This window comes from Calonectris borealis, chromosome 7, assembly GCF_964195595.1.
Source record: "Calonectris borealis chromosome 7, bCalBor7.hap1.2, whole genome shotgun sequence".
In the NCBI taxonomy this organism is placed as follows: domain Eukaryota; kingdom Metazoa; phylum Chordata; class Aves; order Procellariiformes; family Procellariidae; genus Calonectris; species Calonectris borealis.
This window is the reverse complement of record NC_134318.1, coordinates 44,605,540-44,627,196: the sequence shown is the minus strand read 5'-3', so window position 1 is coordinate 44,627,196 and position 21,657 is coordinate 44,605,540. Positions and strand designations below refer to the sequence as shown.

The window sequence follows — 21,657 nt, the reverse complement described above, 5'->3', positions numbered from 1 at the left end:
AGAAAATATCTTATTAAAACATTTATTTTTTAATGTTGTATAACAGATGTTGGTGTCTGCTAAATAATTAATCTGTATTTGCATATTTTGATCTTTCATTAAAGAAATGCCTTAAAAAGGAGAAAAAGCATTAAAATTAGTCATGAAAAAGTAATACTTACCTTTTCTAACACACTAGTAATCTGTTTACGTCTAACAAGTATTTAATATTAATACATATTTTAATATAAGCCTTTTTATTTTTATCATCTAGAAGGAACATAGGTTGGCTCAGAAATATCTTTCTCAATCCAGTGAAGCTTTGCTACAGTGTATGGGTATTGCATTCAATCATAATATTACTGATGTACTGGCTCCTGCTAGTTTTGAAATGGTTGAATGCTTTCGACAATTTGATGCAGTTTCAACTAGCCAGTTTTTGGCACTTCATCAGGTAATGCAGCTAATGTATTGTGCTTCTTTCTAGTATAAAAAGGGTGTTTTAAGTTACATAAGCAAAAATGTCCATTCATAGAGCCTGAAAATTGGTCATACAGAACACAATGTACAGATGCATAAAAGAACTAGTGAGTAATACAGGTAATCAAATATGTGTACAGATAATCAAATATATGATATTTTTGCTGAGTTAAAAATGTTTGATCAGTGGCTTTTTAACAATACTAGTATCTGTTGTGTTTGACTTGACGTTTTCATTGATGATTGCATACATGGAAAGATTTTAATGTGATTAGCTAAGATGAGACATTACCACAAAATACAGTTTCATCCTTCCCTAACAAATAATTTTAAAAATGTTTCTCTGGATTTGTTCATTCATTATTTTGAAGTAGATAGGAAAGGTTTATATTCAGTTTGTCAAATCAACACCTACACAGCGTGGATCCATAGATGGCTCAAAGGTGTATGAATCATTCATGTGAGTATGTGCCTTCATCACAAAGAAGATGAGGAATGGCTGTAAGGCTTATATCCCCTACATCAGGAACAAATAATACATACTTCCTACACCATCATCATAGAAAATACAAAAATGCACCCTATACTCATTTCCTTCCTGCCACATCAAGGCAATTGCAGGAAATCACGACAGACAGTAAGCAGCTGCCTCTGTGTCAGCACTTAGATTTGCAAATATCTCCACCCATGAGTGGAATGGACTGATTTTGATAAATCAGAAGACAGCTAATACTGGATTTCGTGGTTCAGTCCTTTATTCCTGTACTCCTGCAGCACACAGTATTATTTATGATTTGCTGTCATACTTGTTAGCGAACAAGCTAAGTAGAATGCATATCAAGGCACCAAAACCATGAGTAGTTATGTCTTTTACTGGGCAAAAAATTCTGCTAATTCAGTTACTATCCTGCCCAGAAAAGTTGGTATTTAAAAAAAAAAAAGTTTAAAATGTCACTCCATGTCAATATTGAGCCTCCCTTTGGAATTTTTTATTAGGTCAACCTAAATTGCATTTTTTTTAATGTGACAGCTGCATTAAAAGAAAAAAAAAGATGCTTTAGCTCTTAGCAAGCATCAGTTTAAAGGACAGGATTGGTATCTTTGCTGAAAGAAAAGGATATAAAGTCTTACCCTTTATATTGCTTCTTGTAGGAAGTCTGTTAAAATGTGTGATGTGATGGCTATACAGTAGAAGGCACAGAAACAGAAAAGAGTCAGCTTGCTTGAAAGGCTAAGTTCAGAACACAGGCATTTACCTTTCCAAGTAGATGACTAAATGCAGGAACATAGATGATAAATGTAGACAAAGTAGTCAATTCTAGCTATTCACATTTAAGAAATCTTCATAAGTTATTGCCAGACTGTTTACATTAGATTATAAACACAAATAGCAGACAGGCTTTTGCTAATCCATCTCACATTCCAAGCAAGAGACTTTTTCTTTAACATATATATGTTATATATGGATATATAACAAACATAGAGTATATATATATTTATGTTATTTTTGGGAGGGAAAATAAATAGATACAAAAATTTTACAGAGCTGTTCAGCGTCTATGATGATGAAGAGTATCCTTCTAACAGCTACATCTAACACCAGCAGCTCTCAGCTGGCAGCATTACTGCATCTTCAGAATCATTTAAAACAAAAGAGAAACACAAGTGATCTTCTAAAAAATGTGGAACAGCAACTGACTGCTACTTCAATGGTAACTTTTTAAGATGTGCTATTTATTGGGGTTTATGTGTATGTTACATAAATACACACAGAGAGACATATATATACGTATACCTACATATATACACACATACACAGGTATCTATCGTTTCAGTTATTCCTGGAATTAAATAATAATTAATCTGTTTTCTTTAAACTCTATTAACTTTTTTGTTTTCTTAATTTGAGTCCTGGGTTGACTTGGTCGTGAATCGAAATACATATTATTGGTATGGTATGTACTGTCCTGTGGTTTTGTTTATGCTAGGTTATCTGTGTGGCACGAGCTACGTAATTTAAGTCAGAAGTGAGATTTTAGTGAAGGCTGCAATGTAGAAAAACGTAGGCTGCAACAGGGTGATATGAAAATTAGTGGTTCTGGACAAATAGGAAGTAATATTAGAGTCTAATTAGTCTTAATTTCATTTGGAAAAGGAATTAATTAGTCTTAATAGGACCACAGAGGCATCACAAATGTTTTCTTTCCATCAAGCAAAGCCTACATTGAACAACAATTAATCAGTCAATTGCAATGCAATTCCAGTTTGTCTTATAGTTACTATTTGGTATAGCTGGATCTGAGAGTTGTGCTATCTGCACACTTAAATTATTAATTCCATGTGAGTCTTGCCCAATCCAGCTGAAGATGGCATTGTAAAGGACCCTTGCAACAGACACTCCTGTCACATCTGGACAGCATCCAGTCATCCTGTTTGAGATACTCGGGTCCCCATGCAAGTGTTACCCTATGAAAAGAGCCTGATTTTCTTTTTTTTTTTTTTTTTTTTTTTAAACAAACTCGCTATCCATGAGTCTGGGCATCAACTAAAGTGTGGTGTGGCAAACTGGATATTTAAAGAAACCAGGCAGTAAAATGTAGTTCATGTAATTTGTAGTTCTGTAGCAAATCATGGATACACTTTTCTGGGAGATAAATACCCTGTCTTTCAGTCTAAGCTGGCTGAGAACTGTGTATCCTTCAAATGTCTGAGATCTAAAAGTGGATACCAAAGATTGGAAGACCCTAGGTTACAAATGAATGAAATGAAAAACTGCCAGCAAGTTAGATACAAACGATTAGCTGTAGCTGGCAGGGTTTAAGCATTTACAAAATGTGGCAAGTAGAAATACAGTACAGGATAAGAAAAATACGTGTTTGTAGGCTACAGTTTTGGCTTTTCTCTATATGTGCTATATTATCTTATTTAGTAGAAGGAATAGGATAATATTTTGTTTAGAAGCCACTGTTTTTGAGTTGCTGTAATTATCTAACTGGTAACAGATACCCTAGCTAAAAACATTCATCAACGCCCACCATTTCTGTACCTGTTGCAAGAGCTCAGGAAAGAAAAGGTGGCAATCAAGACATCTGTTCATGGCTGCATTATTGAACTGCATGATTCCAGGCAGTGTGAGATGCCAGAAATCAAAGTGGTCAATGAAATAGTTCTCTCTGAGGATATATTAGTGTTTTTTAAATTCAGTTGAGATTTTTAGTTCAGATCAGGAATGCACTTTCAAAGTGAATCTCCCAATTGTCCTTGCTTACAGTGCTTTGGTACAATGGCTGTATGAGCTGGGTTCCTCTCAGACAAAAACTGAACTGGATTCTCTGATGCACCAAGCTACATTGAGTGGGCATTCAGTCCAGGGGGCCAGTCCAGAGGTACTCTGAGTAAAAATCAGTGAAGAGTGTACAGTGTATAATTCTGCTCCTGATGGTCTATACTGCTTGATAATGTAGGTATACCCAGCGTGTACCCAGTGTGCTTAAGCACATAAAACTTCAATCTGAAAAACACGTAGACACACATGCTTAAAGGCAGCAGTCTCAAAGAGCATGTATGGTCCTTTCTGTATTAGGACCAGTTTTTCACCTGGAATCAGGCTATTTAGTCACTAGGAGGTTTTTGGTTGTATTTTCTCAAAAAGGGTTATATATTTTTTAGTACAATATTTTTGTGGTGGGTTGACCTTGGCTGGTTGTCAGGTGCCCACCAAGCTGCTCTGTCACTCCCCCTCCTCAACAGGACAGGGGGAGAAAATATGATGAAAAGCTCATGGGTCAAGGTAAGGACAGGGCTATCAGTCACCCATTACTGTCACGGGCAAAACAGACTCGACTTGGGGAAATTAATTTTTTGCCAATTAATAACAGAGTAGGATAGCAAAAAATAAAAACAAAACTAAAAAAGATCTCCCCCCCCCACTTCTTCCCAGGCTCAGCTTCACTCATGATTCTTCTACCTGCTCCCCCTGCCGCCCAAGCAGCACAGGGGAAATGGAGAATGGGGGTTGCGTGGGGTTCCTCCCACAAGGAGACAGTCCTTCAATGAACTTCTCCAATGTGGGTCCTTCCTATGGGCTGCAGTTCTTCACAAACTGCTCCAGCATGGGTCCTTTCCACGGGGTGCAGTGCTTCAGGAACAGACTGCTCCAGTGTGGGTCCCCCACAAGTCCTGCCAGCAAACCTGCTCCAGTGTGGGCTCCTCTTTCCACGGGGCTGCAGGTCTTGCCAGGAGCCTGCTCCAGCATGGGCTCTCCACAGGGTCACACCTTCCTTCAGGGCACATCCACCTGCTGTGGTGTAGGGTCCTCCACGGGCTGAACGGTGGATATCTGCTCCACCGTGGATCTCCATATGCTGCAGGGGGATGACCTGCATCACCATGGTCTTCACCATGGGCTGCAGGGGAATCTCTGCTCTGGCACCTGGAGCACCTCCTCCCCCTCCTTCTTCACTGACCTTGGTGTCTGCAGGACTGTTTCCCTCATGTTTTTTCACTCCTCTCTTCTGGCTGCTGCAGTGTTTTTACCTTTACTTAAATATGTTATCACAGAGGTGCCACCAGCGTTGCTGATGGGCTCAGCTTTGGCCAGCGGTGGGTCTGACTTGAAGCCATCTGAAACTGTCCCTGTCCAACATGGGGGCAGTTCCTGGTGTCTTCTCACAGAAGCCACCCCTGCAGCTCCCCCTGCTACCAAAACCTTGCCACGTAAACCCAATACAATTTTATATAGTTCCTTTTGGTAAGGTGTCTATTCTTAACAAAATTGTGAAGGACTTTACAAACATAAATGTTACAATGAATTATTCTGCTCCCTTCCTTTGCTAATACTCTGCTAGGATTTGATAGCATTTTAACTTCACAGACAGTGTAGTGGCCAAAAAAGTCATGTTGTTATGAAGAGTGGAATAAGGTACAGTATTTGTAATGTGGTTTAAATAATATTTATAAGTTCTTCTGCACTGCCCAAAAATCACACAATCACAGAATGATTGAGGTTAGAAAAGACCTCTGAAGGTCATCTTGTCCAAGCCCCTGCTCAAGCAGGGCCACCTAGAGCCAGTTGCCCACGACCATGTCCAGACAGCTTCTGAATATCTCCAAGGATGGAGACTCCACGACCTCTCTGGGCAACCTGTGCCAGTGCTGGGTCACCCTCACAGTGAAAAAGTGTTTCCTGTTGTTTGGACAGAGCCTCCTGTCCTGGCATATCTGCTGAGTGTTTGTTTTGGCTTTTTTTTTTTTAGTATTAGCACCTTCTTTCCTAGAATTATCAATTTTCTGATGAAAGAACTGAGGTTGGGGCTTATAAAATCTATGAAAATAATGCTACTTTTGAATTATTTTACAGGCATGGAGAAATCTCTGTATTCCTGTTGAACATTTTAATATAATGGGTGAATTGCCATCTAATTTCTACATAATTATTCTCCAGCATTCAGAAGATAGGTATACAATTTCATAATTTTGGTTTTGCATTCTGTTTGTTACATGTGTCATCTTTTTTTTACCTGTAAATAATCACTCTTTTGATTGTTTATTGCCTTTACTTCTAATTTTGCTGGACTTGAATTTTAGGATAGTGAACAAATTAATATATAAATAAAACTGCCTGAAGCTCAAAGCTGTACGTTTTTCTGTACTTTTGATTTCCCTAATTATCTCTTAAATCTCCAGAGGTCACTTGAAAGGTCTCAGGCCATTCTTGGTATCCTCCTAAATTCTGTTAATAGTTTCCAGCTCTTATTGCTAATGCTCTTGAAAATGTTAGGAGGGGTCATACTTAGCTTTATAAAGCCACAAATGATCTCGTTACTGCAGCCTAATTAGTGACTACTCATAAATTGAGCTATAGCAATGACTGTGAGTACCTTCACCAACTGTGAAAAGTCTTAAACAATTGTCATGGAACACATAAAAGTCTACCTTACTGGATATATAGCAATGAAAGAACTTTCCTTACAGCTCTCAGTTTGTTCCAGTTAAATTTTGCAGATTTTGCACCCCAAGGTGGGGGTAAATATTGCATCTTGAGAGTATTTGTGAGCACATTAAATTAGAGGGTGATAATTACTCATCTAATAAATTTGCTTCATATAAACAAGGCTGAACAGTCAAATAATCTACTCAGCAGTTTTCCGCTTTCCATAGATCAAATTTGTACAGTTCATTGATTGAGATGCCAAAAGTAAGTACTGCACAGCAAAAAGGAAAACCCACTCAACCAATGGGTAAGTGTCTCTTACATTTAAGAGATAAAAATGATTCCACTGATGTTATGAGAAGGCTCATATCTTTCACTGTTGCAGTCAGTAAAATTTTAAAATAATTTTTAAAATAATTGTAACTCTTATTAATACTAGAGGAAAGTAAATACCTAAATACATATGTTTCATTATCAGATATAATGTATCTAGTCACAATTTACAGAATTTTTGTTTATATTTGAAGGATAAAGTTGTTATAGATAAATAATCGTCGAGATTTTTTTCATTGTACATTTCTGTATATATTTTGTGCTAAAAAATATATATAAACAGTTATTTCATTTTCAAAGAATACCATGGCTCTAGAAACTGATGGTCTCTCTACAATCATTTCTTCAAGTACAAATATGATGTCTCAAAAAGACTCTTATCCTCCTTTTAATAGTGCAAGCTAAAGTTTCTCGATTTCCTGTGAATCCTGATACATTCTGTATTTTGTTGGAAAAAGTGCGTCTTTACAAGCAGCAAAAGATGAAGAGTCATTTTACACAGACTGTCATTCAAAACTTGCAAGAGTGTGTCTCCAAAACAGACGTGGTAATATATTTTATTACCTTATATTTAAAATAGGGTGAAAAACATGTACTAAAAAACGATCATAAACACCCTTTATGCAGATTTTTCAGTTTATTCCAAGTGTAACATCCCTAGACTTCACAGTTGCTAAATGCTTTGTACTCTGCTTCAAAATTCAATCTTACTGTGTTATTCTGTTACTGTTTTCAATGTCATTCCACAGCTTTGAAATGTTCAGTAGTTTATCAGAATTGAAAATTGATGCAACTGAGATCAATTTACTTGAAAATGTGCTGTACTTCTAAGATTTGCATTTGCAGATGTACATTGCCTTTCATCTCACATGGAAGCCCCAGCTGTCCCAAGAAAAAAAATGGGATCATAAATTTCAACCCTTTAATCAAAATAAAACTCTCTTAGCCAGAGATTTATTACTGATTTGCAACACAGAAAAATTTCTTTCTAGGGCACACAATATCTTTTGCACTATAGCTGTTTATTTGGATGCAGTTGATCCAAATCTGCTAGTCACAAAATTTTGCTTGAAGGACACATCTCATTGGAATTCCAAGTTTGTAGCTATGAACACTTTTAAATTCTAGATGATAGAAGTTTTCTGTTACTACAAGAAGGCTCAGTTCTATAAAGACATTGTTTTTCACAATCAGTGAACACAAGTTGTGTAGCATAAAGGTACACTGGAAAAGCCTGCAACTTCCACATACGCTTTTAAGCTGCAAGGTGACAGAAAGTTTTCTACACATGAAATGTGCAAGTCTACGCCCTAGCATTCTAATTTACTTTAATTTTGGCTCCATTAGGTTTTTCAATATCAATCAAAATTCACTGTTAAATATAGCATATTAAGAAAAGCTGGTATAGACCTATTTCCATCATTAATATAAACATAAAAAATACAAATCATTGAATTCTCTGTACAAGTTTTCATTGTTTTAATCACAACTTTGACATATCTGGTTCTAGAATTATAATTCTGTTTTATTCATCATGTTAGCTTCTTTCAGTTAAAATACTGATTATTGCAGATGGTTGAAGTGTTGATCACTTTTTCTCTTGTCCATGGCCAGCCTTTGTTGTAATAGCAAGTTACGTAAAGATTGCTGTAGTTGCATAAGTAAAGAAAAAGGTGATAAGATAATGTCAGGTAGAACAGACGAAAATAAAAGTGGCTTAGGTTTTTAAAATGCATGTGCATTACAACTTCCAATAATTATGCATGCCACCTGCGCAGAGCCACACAAACAGAGCGTTGGGTGAGAAGTCCATTCATTAATACCAACACTCTTCGCCATTTAGTTGAGCTCATTTTTCCAGTTAGTGTTTTTGTGTCCATCTATATTGGCTTTTAGGAGCTTCAGTTTTTAGTGTCATCGTCTCCTACATGATTCTATTCCCTCCTTATCTATTTTCTTCATTCTGTTTAGTTTTTTCCTAAATTGGCTCCACTGATCTCTCCATACACTTTCATTCGCTTCTTCTACATTCATCTTGCAGTTTCTGTTTACTTCTCAAAGTTGTCCTTTCACAATTTCTACCCATTACTTGGAGCACCACATTATCTTTTGTTTCTGCTGGACTTCCCTGCCATTCCCCACTGAAATTGCAGAAGTATATTAATCCCTTAAATAATAAGTATCGACATTTTGTGCTGATTCCTATGTCAGATTATTTTGCAAAATGCTGATAGGAGTGATGTTTTGAAGTAAAATAGTTTTGAAACTGACTTTCTATATTTGTATTTTCCATTTTATGATGTTTCAAATTATTTGATTTAGCCTCTGATTTAACATAATACACCCTTCATCCTTGTTAAATAGCATTTTGTAAGTATTCTGGTTTTTGTTGTGATATGTGTGATAGGCTCGAACAGAGAAAACAGATGATAATGGACATGATTTGACCACAGATTTCTCTGAAATATTAGAAATTATGGAAGAATATCTGAAACCAGTGCTGTCACAGTTTGATTTTTCTGATAGCAGGTAAGACATTTAGACTTGTTTTATCATAATTTGTGAAAACAAAATGGTGGCTCAAGTCCTACAAATACAGGAATGGTTTTAGCAAGAATAGACCCTGTTGAATGAACTTTTTACATCTTGAAAGGCAGTATATGCAGGATATGTAAGACTAAGAGGATTGAACCACATGATAGACTAATGGCCATCTGTAACAAGCATTGTTCTCCAGCTTAAACTATACAATATTGATTTCAGGATGAAACATTATAATTTAACTAGTTAAGGATGGGATTTCCAAAGGACAGGAACTCCAAAGGGAGTACATCCTTTGTGTAAAATTTCACTGAGATTGAAGCAGTTTTGTCTTTGTGTTTCCTGTGAAAACTTTTACTTACATAAGTATTAGTGCTGGTAATATTTTCACTGTAATTCCTCTTCCCAGAGAACAAAGCACATCAGTTCCAGCAGCTGAATCAGGAAAAATAAGAGTGAAAGATAAGGACACCAAACACGCTAGAATGCGGGGTATGTGCTCTCTTGAGTACAATATATGTATGTGTGTGTGTGTATGGACAGATATAAAAATGCTAGTCAAAGTAATTTTAGTTTCAATTTTTTTTGAAGCCAGGGAGAAGAAAAAGGCTCTAGCAATGGTTTTGTTTGTTTATTTTCTATATTAAGTATTTTAGGATACTTCCAAAGAGATTATTTATACGCTGGATGGAGCTATCCTTCTGCATGTATTTACAGTCTTTCAAACTATACAGGCTTTAGACAGCTAAATAAAATGGCTTTATTACAAACCAGTCTTTTCAGGAGAAAGGCCAAAAGAAAGAATTTTCTTAAGTCTGTTGATCTCTTTTTGTTTTATCTTTTCCTGCTTTTTACTTTATGGACTCTCACAGGTTGTTTGCTTTAATGCAAGCCTAATGCTGGAATATGTCCCTAAACACGTTCCAAGAGAAGAGGCAATCAAGTCCATGGCTTGCTTTGGGCATGAGTTTTTTGCTTTATGGTGGGGAGCAGTTAAAAATTACCAGAAAAAGAAACACATTTGCATTTGCTTTTACCTGCAAGAGTTTCTTTCTGCGATCTGGCAGCTGGCTGCTTCTGTCGCTCTGCAAAGACTGAGTAACTTGTCTTCCATGTATTTGTTGTTTCTCTGTAGAACAGGAAAATGTTGTCATCATGATATTCAGTACTTTTTTTCTAAATAACAGAAACAAAAAGTTTTCTACAGAAGGACACAGTTAGTATTGGATAAGAGCTCCTTTACAACTCTATACCGTTTAGCCAAACACTGCTAAGGCAATTTTGCATTTCCAAACATCATTTTCTTGAATACATTGCATACACCTGGACTGTGATCTGAGATGGTTGGTTATTAATATGGGGATATTTTTCCTTCTGAAGAAGCAGTGCTCACAGGTGCATGTGCAGAGAAGTTTGACAACATCTTAGGAGTAACAGTATCAAAAGAAATATTTTTGCATAATGCACTTAATCCACAGTGAAATGGAGTTCAGGTGTCATACAACAGAGGAAGTTTAGGTTTGTACATCTAACTTCAATTATTTATATACATACTGAGAACTACTCAATCATGGTCTGCCACATTTCTTCAGGTACACCTATGGATTTAGGATTGTGTGTGGTATTACTAGCAGATACATTATTTATGGAATTGCCTTTGGAAGCTCTGAGTATCTTTAAAGAGGAAGGAATAAGTTCTGTATCCAGAGATTTTTCTCTCCAGATTCTCTACAATCGAATACATCTGGCTGAATCAGGTACTATTAGATAAACGTTCTTTGCATTAGCATAATGATGCGGCAAACAAGATACTTAAAAATTAAATAATATGAATAGTGTATTATATTTTACTGGAAGACTGCCACATACAATAGGTTTCCAGTATTTTAGATGGAATAGATAGTACAGTAGACTTATTTCAGTAATGTACAGACTGATTATAGTTGCAGTGCTAGCTAATTTAAAATAACCTCTACATATTAAAGAATTATGTAAAACACAGTGAAGTCTAAATTGGCTTGCAAAGTTTCAGTTCTACAAGTATGGTCTTAAACTCTTTAAAGCTGTTTTCAGCTGCACTGAAAAAAATGAAATAAGAATTTAGACTTCTGTTAATTTTCTTAACGTTAGTGTAAGCCTTTGCTCAAAATATCAAATGTAAAACACTTTTAATCATTGAGCTACTTCCTCTCTGTATAGCTAAGATTACATTAAGGGCTCAGGGCAATCCAGCTATTCCTGTGCTATGCATGAGCAAAATCAGATCCCACAGGCTTTATGGATTTCTTTCGTTGCTGCAGACACTTGGCACCCTATATAAACTCTTCAGTGAAATGAGTTTGTTAAGTGAGGTGGTTGGACAGTTGGTAAACTTGTCCTTATGGCATCTTAAAATTAATTTCTTATTTCTTCTAAAAATAACTAATAAATGCAGGCACTAAGCAGCTTTTTGTATAAATCAAAGATACCTTCTATTACTGAAGTTAAAAATTTGAAGTCACATTTTGCTCATACATAGATAAAACCACATTTTAACTCAAATTAAATTATTAAAACTAGTGGGCCTAAGCTAAAAAATAGACTAAGTTTAGAAAATCTCACTCTGTACCATGAAAGTATTCTGTTCCAGAAAGGTTCTTGTATTGTGTTCATATTAGCACCTTCAGTATAACCTATTCTCTGTTTTCCCATTTCACCTCTCCTTTCTAAAGGGAAAGAATTGTGAATAATCTGAGATTAGAATATTTTCAGTCTACATACACATTCATATACTGTTACAGGTCTGTTAGAAATAGAAGTTTTAGAACGTGGGGGGTTTTTTCCATTTCTGTTTTTCCCTTTTTTAAAGTGAAACTTCTTATGGTTGCATAATTTTAGAAGTGGATAAATGAGAGGAAGCATAGTTGAAAAGTCTCTGTTCATGCAATTATGAAAGTAGCCACTGAATGAGGAGAGAAACACTAGCCATATGAGTAATAATGCATATCTCAAACTTCCACCAACTTGCAGTGCACTCCAATGACAAGTGGCTGAGACATGTACTTTGGGTGATAGTCATATACACAGTGAGAAATATAAGTCAGTTTTCTGTGCTTTTTTAAAATCCCTTGAAGAAATAAAAAATCAGATTCAAATATGAAACTTTCTTTTTCCTTTCGATCTCTGCATGTGTCACAGAAGCTTCAGTTATTCCAGTAACATCAACAGATATCAACATGAACAGATATGGCAATAGGCTTAGAAAGTGCTTTGGTAATCACTGTTCAACTCTGTCCTAAATCTGCAATGTAATGAAGCATTTGCATGTCTTAAGGGATCACATCTCTTGCTTGTTTTCCATTTCAAGCCCTTATTTTTAGGCAAGAGGGTTTGGGGAATGTCCTTGCCTTGCTGTGACGTGAAATTAATTTTTATTTTTCTAGTTTAATATGTTATTATTATTACATCATAGCAAATATAAGTAGTCCTTCAAGAGAGTTGTATTTTCTAAAACTGCCTATATCTTAAAAAAAAAATCTGTTCTTTTCAATTCCACAGAGACTGAAGTTAAAACAGATGTTGAAATGTCTAAAAAAACAAAACCAAAAGCTCATCAGAAAAAGAATGTCAAAATGGTGAACTTTCCACATTTTTTAAGTAAACTCAATAGGAGTAGCTCTTCTTTTTGTGTAAAAAATATTAAAGAACTACAAGTGGCTTGCATAGAAGCTCATTATATATGCTAGAATTCTGAAGTGGAATAATTATCACATAAGTCCATAAGAATTTTGCTTCTTGTTGATTTTGCAATAATGACAGAGTTGTTGTTTCTTTGAAAAATCATACTCTCTGTGTAAATGTGACATATTTAACAACCCATCAAGGGAGCTGTTTAAAGTTACTAAAATACTTCCCCCAACAATATAGTATATTTTATATAGTGTATGCACATATTTTTATAAATATATATGTATGTATGCATATATATCTATATATGTGCACACACGTGTATATATATGTAATGTATGTATATGCGTTGTAGATAATGCACAATAGCTTATGCTTTTAATTTCCATTGACAATTGAGTATCATGCTGCTTTTAATCCTACTTTAAAAACTTTAGGACATCTTTTGTTAGTTGTTTGACACAAAGAATGCAATACTGTTAGTATTTGATTGAGACTTCTGCATGTAATAGAATATGTATTCTTTTTAATTGTAGGCACCAGTTAATCGTGATTTACCCTCTAATTGCTTGCCTGTTGATATTCATAATTTTAAATGTATCCTTTCACAAACTTTTACCTAAGTGTATCAGTTAAACTTTCTTTTTTTGTTGTTTACATTGCATTGTTTACACTTAACTGTTTATCAGATATTGTGGACCCCTATAATGAAGGAAGAGAGGCAGGTAATATATATTAAATAATGTTTTCTCCACAAACTACCCATGGAATTTAGAAATTTTTGTAACAGAAAATGAAGTCATGACATTAAGATGTTGACAAAAAAGCTTAGCTTTTTATGAGAACAGTACTGCTTATCACCTGTCAAATGGTGCATCAGTGAAACAATATAACCTGTTTCAGATTCAGGAAAGTAGATTGTCTTATTATTTCTTTCATATCACTAAATATTGACCTAATATCACCCAGAAAATAATTACTTGAGTAATCTTTCTTACTATGTAATCCAATTAAAAACACATACTTACTTTCAGGAACTTGTTATAGCATTTTTAATTTTTCAGATATGTGCCATTAAGATACAATATCAGTAGTGTGGGGAAGGATATAGGTTAATTGAAAGGATATGATGCTTTGTATGATCTTCTTTGTTATACAAGAAATTTGTTTGAAAGCCATGAATGGCCTTGGAACAAATGGTACTGAGTGGGAATGGACTGGGACAGGAACAATTGGACTCACCACACCTATAGAGCAATTCTCAAGCTAAAGACTACAAATAAAGAATGTGTAACACGTAAAGTTTTTGCAGTCCTTTGAAAGGTGAAGGGTACTATGATAGCCACAAACAGCCCTATAAGGATATTTGAGAGGATTGTTATTTCCCTTTGGAATGTATTTATCAAGTCAGTAGGCATTTACTGTAGTAGAATAGAATAGAATAGAGTACAGTAGAATAGAAGAGAAGAGAAGAGAATATTTTCAATTGGAAGGGACCTACAACAATGATCTAGTCCAACTGCCTGACCACTTCAGGGCTGACCAAAACTTAAAGCATGTTATTAAGGGCATTGTCCAAATGCCTCTTAAACCCTGACAGGCATGGCGCATTGACCACCTCTCCAGGAAGCCTGTTCCGGTGTTTGAACACCCTCTCGGTAAAGAAATGCTTCCTAATGTCCAGTCTGAACCTCCCCTGACGCAGCTTTGAGCCATTCCCATGTGTCCTGTCCCTGGATCCCAGGGAGAAGAGGTCAGCACCTCCCTCTCCCCGTCCCCTCCTCAGGAAGCTGCGGAGAGCAATGAGGTCGTCCCTCAGCCTCCTTTTCTCCCAACGAGACAAACCCAGAGTCCTCAGCTGCTCCTCAAAGGACATTCCTTCCAGCCCTGTCACCAGCTTTGTTGCCCTCCTCTGGACACATTAATTCAGTCTGACAGAAACACTTCAATAATACAGTTTTACCTCACTTTTTCTCCCAGTGGGTGCAATAGTTTAACTGATTCACATTTGCTAAAAAACTTACGTGTATATCAAATGCCAAAACCTGATTTAATGGAGGTTTTTAATTGAGACAGTTATTAAACCTAAACTAAACGCAAAAGAAGCTACTGAATAATCAGTAGCGTAGTAGAGTATGTCTCCATATGTTTGCAGTTTCTCCTTGACAGCAGATCAAACTAAAACACTGTTTACCATGTGCTCAATATCTGGCTCTAGAGTGTAACTTTAATTTACAGTAGTATGAAAATGTAGTCAAAAAAGAGAAGATGAATTATCATTAAATATGCAATGTCCTTGGAGAGCAGAGGTGAGTTTGGAGTCTTGCTTTCTGACTCCTGAATAACTGGAATAACTGGCAACTCAGTTATTTTCTCCATCTACTTAAGTCCTCTCTGAGCTGCTGGAACAGAACTGTATGAGCAGTGCTGGTGTTTTCAACTCTTTAGACTTTTCTCAGGGTATTTAAAATTTTTTTCTTTGTGCTTTTAAAGTCTTTAACCTCTCTACTGAATAATCCTCGTTAGTTATAAAATATACCTTTCAAATGGGAATTACAAACAGTTTTACTCGGAAAATGTCACAATTGCTAGTTTTAAAAGCTGGACTTAGGTTTCAAAAAACTTAAGATCTAGTGATGGCCTAAAAAACCCTAAATATTATATTGTCATTTTAGAAATTATTGAAATTAAGATTGCCCAATGTCCTTTGTAGCATGTTAAGCTCATAATGATGAAATTCTATTGTTACAGAAGCTTTAAGTCCTTCCCAAAAAATAAAGGAAATCCTAGAAAAATACCATGACCTGTTTACACTCCAGTGGGAAGGAGTTACTGGCAACGTATGTGTTCCAAGGTTTGTAATATTCTATCTGCTTTCATGTTTTATCCATATTTCTTTTTTAAAATTGTGCCTATTCCCAGAGGCTTCAGTCATAAAATAGGGTCACATTTTGCTGAGCTGGTAAACATAGCTAACCATTGTCTTTGTTTCAAACGCATATTTAGATTTGTAGACAGAATATTTTAGGGATCTGAAATACAGTGCCACAACATGATTTAGCCAGATTGGTTGCAGCAGAGTTGCTGTATATGTAGATAATCCAATTTTGACAAAAAGTCTACTGGTGCAGTCTTTGATGAATATTATAAGTATATATGAACATAAATCTAATTTCTGGCTTTGCTCATAACTGTTTTTAAATCCAAGTGTTAAAAACTATAGTATCTCCATGCACATTGAGTCAGCTGCAAGATTGGAGCACAGATTTCAGAAGCAAAGTAGTGAAGGTACATCTCACAGTTTACAATTTCAAACATCTGATTATGAAACTAATACCATTTTATGGAGTTTATGCATAAACACACTTTGTTCTTTATAGAAGTACTTTATTTTTAAGATCATAGAAATAGAGGGATGAAAGGGATCTCGAGAGGTCAAGCAGTGACAAGTCCTGTAGGTGAGTCAACAGAGTCATCACTGGACGTTCCTTTATAACTGCTAGTTTAATCAGTCCTTTGAAATCTTCTCTACTCAGGTAAAGACACTGTAGGTATTCCAGTGTGTCTTCATAACAATTACAAAGATTGTTACCTGTTAGCAAATTGCATAGTTTTTGCTGCCAGCTAGGCTGATTATTCGCGTGTCTTTACAAAATCTAATTTCTTCATATCCTGATGGGTGCGTACATGAATACTCCCATTGAATGTTAGGCTAAATACTGTTATTTCAAAGATGTACAATGCATACATCGATGATTTTTTTTTTTAAGGAGAGTCTGGTATTTATCTAAAAATACACTATGCCTCTTGTTTACTATGAGATGTTACTAAACTAAGTCTACCTCTGTATTAAAATAATTATTATTAATAGTCCATATGAGTTATTACACTTTCCATAGAATTCTGCAGTCTTGTTTGTCTCCTTGCTTTGCATGCTGACTTTTCTTATAAATAATTCTGGAGTAAATTATACTGAAGTGTTTGCTATGGATAATTTCTGAAAAATATTCTTGTAAAATAGTAACACAAAAGTAACTTCCTTTCTTTCTTCTTCCTTCCTTTCAGCCAAGCTGAATGGGAGCAGCTGCTGACAAACTGCAGTGCATTTCTGTTCTATGGGATGGAGAGATTCATGTCTCATATTTTACTCAACAGACTGGTTGCTATGAACCTTCCAAGTGAGATAAGCAAAATGAAAAATATTTTTTTAATTACACCGCCTTTTGTTCCCAGTTGTGTTTATTTCATACTGTATCGTTATCACAGTATTGATATTAGCAATTAAGGGCTTTTTTCAAGATCTAGGGTTTTAATCGGAAAAACTTTGCATTATGTAGATTTTATTCTGTTGCACAGCTTTCTTGTTATTCCTCACAAATAAGTTTAGCCCTTCTCCACTTCCAAATGTTGGAATTTCTTAAGTTCCAAAAATTGAGTCATCATCTCATGGTTTTCCCAGTAACTCCTCTCCCTTTCTATGGAATTTAGTATTTGGTAACAAAGTATTTTTTATTTTTAAGAACAATCTCTGCAGTATCATTTCTCCAAAATTCCTCAGTCTCCACTCAGGCAAAGCAGAATTGTCTGTTAAGACTGGGTTAATGCTGAATGATTGTTCTAGTATTATGGAGCATTTGTAGACTCTGAGAAGGTGTTTTTTTCTCTTCTGCTTCACAACTAATGAGTCTTTCTGGTGTTGTAGCATAAGGCTTAGATTCAGGACTGATTTTTCGGATTCACAATCTTCCTTTCTCCTCCTGTTCCCCTCGCACATCTGGAAGAAGCTCAACTTTGGAGTTGTGCTGAGTTTGTCAGGGTAGCTCAATTGCTAGTTTTCATCTATATTGTGTTGAGATATAAAATTCAGAAGGACAGTACGCATCAGATTGTGAAGCCCTGAAAGTAATTTCCTTGCCCTGCAAGGAAGCTTCTTCAGGAAGCGTTGATTTTCAAAGTGATTTAAACACATATATGTAAATATTACTGGAAATCAAGAAAGTATGTCTTCCTATATACTTTGGTCACTCTTGAAAATGAGGTTTCAGATGTCTGTAGGCCAGGTCTGGCAACTTTTGGAAAGTTCCTGAGCACCTTGTTAACCCTCACCCTGTGTCCTACTCTTAAAATATGCCAGGATTAATTCTCCAGTGCATCTTATTTCCTTTAATGGAGAATAAACTAATTTCAAATGTATTGATTTTAGTCCTCAAAGGATTATTTTATTTTCTGACCACCTACACAACTTTTACTTGTTAGCTGGTAAAATTACTGTTGTCTTGCAGACTGAGTTTGAATCTATTGGAGAGCCAATCTTCGTGTTAAAAGTATATTTATTAATAACTATGAACTGTGTCTGAGGTTTCTGAGGGCTCTAACCTGGACCCAATACTATTAAATATTGTTGTTGGTCATTTGCATGATGAAATAGAATATATCATTGCTGAATCTGGGTATGAGACCAGGCTGAGAAAGAGAATGAGGTGGTTCAGCAACTCCTGAAATGCAGGATTAGAATGCAAATTAACCTTACTTTATGGGGATAATTAGCAGGGCGTAATTCAGGAAAGGCTAGAGGGAGGTGTTATGCTTAAGCAGAAAAAATCAGTTAAACATTAGTAAGTTAGGGAATGACTGCTTAAGGGGCAGAATTACGGAATAGAGTCAAGAGGTGGATCACAAATTAAACAATGTCATCTTGCTAGGGAAAAAAAAAAACTAAGCTCCGTATAGGGGTAACTATACAGCAGTGTCATTTGCAAGATATATGAAATAATTCCGCACTCTACTTAGTTTTGCAAAGGTCTCAACTGGAGAAGAATATTGACCAAATAGAGTAAGTTATCAGTGGAGAACATTAGGAGTGGTCAGAAGGCTACACCACAGATCTGTGTGCATAGTTTTATTAATAAATATGTATGTGCGTTCATACGTATATATGCATATAAAACATACTTTAGGAAGAAAGATTGACATATTGAGGGGAGACATGATAATAGTTCTGAAGTATGTCAAAGGCTTTCCAAGCAGAAAGGTAATTTACTTCTCATCTGCTTGGGTTGGGAGAATAAGTAACAGGTTTAAGCTGCAGCAAACCAAACAGTAGGGAAAGTGTTTTAATTCTAAGAGTATTCTAAGTTATTTCACTGGGGGCCTTAAGGAAAATAAGGAATGTTTGAGATGTAACTTGGTCCTCGCTTGTGGAGAGGAGCTGCGGTAGATAACATTTCCATACCTCCATCTTACAAGAGTTTATAACTACAAAATTGAGTCATATAGGTCATTAGCCTGTAATAAGATGGTATGTGGACTTCATTATTAGTTATATTAAGGTGGCACAGGAAAAAAACCTGCAAAACACTGTGGAAAAGCGTAGCAAAGTTACATCAAATAATGTTAGGGTGACTTTAATAGTGTTCTTTTACTTAATACAATTTTGGCTGAAATATGTAAATTTTATATTAGTTGTTTAGACTGTGTTCAAGAAAGTCATTAATTAAAGAAAGGCCTGTTATGTTGGGCATTATTATTAGTGCAAATACCATTGCTATAACATATTTTTTTCCAGAATGCCATTTGATGATACTTCTAGATCTGGTGCGATCAAAGCAAAGTTATCAAAGAATTACAAACTCTGATATCCACAAAAGGTAGGATAAAGTTTATTTTGGTAAAGTTCACAATAAGGCAGATTATTTTTGTTTCAAAGCAAAGTTAAAATTTGAGTTATAAATATTCTCATTTACTTCTGCAAGTCAAAGGACTCATATCTACGTCTAACAGAGAAGTTAGCCTCCTTATCTTGTAGCTTCATTCTTTACATAGGGCAAAATAGGATGAAAGGTCTGTCACAAGGCAATGGTCAAGAAGATATGACACAGAAAAGTTGCTACATTACACATACCTCCCAATTCTGTGTTCAAGATTCTCAAAATGTTCTAATTAAATATATAAAACTTCCCTTTAACAGGTAAACCGTTAAGAGCCCAACTAAGGTTTCATACACTGAACAGTTTAACAATCAGCCAGTTTTTGATTTAAATAAATAACATGCTTTAACTTTTGGTCAGCCCTGAAGTGGTCAGGCAGTTGGACTAGATCATTGTTGTAGGTCCCTTCCAACTGAAAATATTCTATTCTATTCTATTCTATTCTATTCTATTCTATTCTATTCTATTCTATTCTATGCTCTTAACACAGACCATATAAAAATGTATGTACTTCTATTCATGTCATTTTTGGGTCTGCCATAGTTCTGCAGCCAATTAAATCTTATACCCAATCCTGTTAGGGCTCTGTAAATACCTCTTGACTTTTCTGATGATTCATTCCGTGAAAAAGAAATAGAAAAAATTCTTCTCTAAAAATACTGTTTAATCAATGCAACAACGTGTAAGTTAAAATGAATTGTGTGTAAGATACGTTATACACACATCTACATATGTAAATATGCAGATCGCTGAGTGTTTAAACAACCTTCCGGTGTTTTTATTTTTAATATCCTTTTTCACCTCCCCCAAACAGCCATTTCCTAAACCAAAACAAAACACGATTCCTTAAACTAGTTTTTCCAACTCTGAACTTTTGAAGTCTCATTTTAATAGATATTGGTGAATTTATCAACAGGACTTACATGTTTAAGCCTAAAAGCTTCCAGAAAGTTTAGAATAACATTCAGTTAAAACTAAGTCACATAACTCCATAGACAATCAGACAACATCTCTCCAAAAGATTACAGAAAGCTTTAATTATAATTTTCTGGTAAAGTTACCATGAAAAGCAGAGGCTAATAAAACCAAAATTCAGCCTTCAATTTACTGCAGTTCCAACCCTACAGAGTATCACTCCCCTCCCATCACTAAAACAATAATACCAGAGGTACTTATTTAAATATTCAGCAGTAAGAAATTGAATCCCACTTTACAAGTGATTTGCTTTTAAGCCTTCAAATTACTGCCACGCTTATGACAAAGAGCAAGCTTTCAGTTCCTGCAATATTTTATGTTTCCTTTTAACAACTTCAGCAGAACTAAACAAGTCTTTTCACCTGATTCCCAACATTCTGCAGTATTTTGTAAAAGTTAGTGTGTTACTCCTCCTTTCACATTTCCCGAGATGCCCAGAACAGTAATATGACAGGGAGCAAACCACGTGGTAAAATTGCATCAGGAAAAGATGTAGAGAGAAAGTTACCTAAATTCTCTGTATTAAATTTAAGGTGCTGTATGAGTATTAGAAGACACTTTATGCTCAGCATACAAGAAAATGCAGTCTGGCATTCTCTTTCGCCTTCTATTAAAAAGCATTGTATATTTAGTTATATTTTTTGATATATTATGTACATTTTTAGTTTATTAATCTCATACTTTTAATTTTCTTTAGTTGTCTACATATTGCTATAGAAAGACCAACAGAGACAGCAATGCTTCTAAGCCTTACTGGTGTTCATTCTATAATAGCCAACCAGTGGTACACTACCTTGCAAGAGAATGCAGAAAGGCTAGAAATTTTGTCTAAGAGTAAGTATTTGTATTCGTCTTCGTTTGCATGTGTATTATTTCAGACATTTGTATGTATGTGCTCATGGAGTGTATGTTATCTACTTATCTCCCATTTCCCCTCTTTCTTTGCTCCTCACCAACGTTTCCATAGGAGGTAAACTGCATGCAGGAGCCAACGTGTTGTTGACAGGTTGATCTTTCAAACAGAACAGTAACCTATGTAAATCA

The 21,657-nt window shown here is 35.5% G+C and overlaps 1 protein-coding gene across 1 annotated transcript in view; it reads left to right on the top strand.

Moving 5' to 3' along the window:
- The window catches only part of CFAP46 (cilia and flagella associated protein 46), an 85,510-nt gene that overhangs the window by 62,587 nt on the left and 1,266 nt on the right, over window positions 1-21,657 (top strand). The window contains exons 43-57 of the mRNA XM_075155327.1: window positions 254-433; window positions 2,004-2,171; window positions 5,819-5,916; window positions 6,619-6,698; window positions 7,120-7,271; window positions 9,132-9,253; window positions 9,675-9,757; window positions 10,858-11,022; window positions 12,803-12,879; window positions 13,468-13,528; window positions 13,621-13,656; window positions 15,683-15,785; window positions 16,997-17,109; window positions 19,497-19,578; window positions 21,311-21,447. Of these exons, the coding sequence (XP_075011428.1) occupies window positions 254-433; window positions 2,004-2,171; window positions 5,819-5,916; window positions 6,619-6,698; window positions 7,120-7,271; window positions 9,132-9,253; window positions 9,675-9,757; window positions 10,858-11,022; window positions 12,803-12,879; window positions 13,468-13,528; window positions 13,621-13,656; window positions 15,683-15,785; window positions 16,997-17,109; window positions 19,497-19,578; window positions 21,311-21,447 (1,657 nt within the window). The remainder of the gene's footprint in view (window positions 1-253; window positions 434-2,003; window positions 2,172-5,818; window positions 5,917-6,618; window positions 6,699-7,119; window positions 7,272-9,131; window positions 9,254-9,674; window positions 9,758-10,857; window positions 11,023-12,802; window positions 12,880-13,467; window positions 13,529-13,620; window positions 13,657-15,682; window positions 15,786-16,996; window positions 17,110-19,496; window positions 19,579-21,310; window positions 21,448-21,657) is intronic.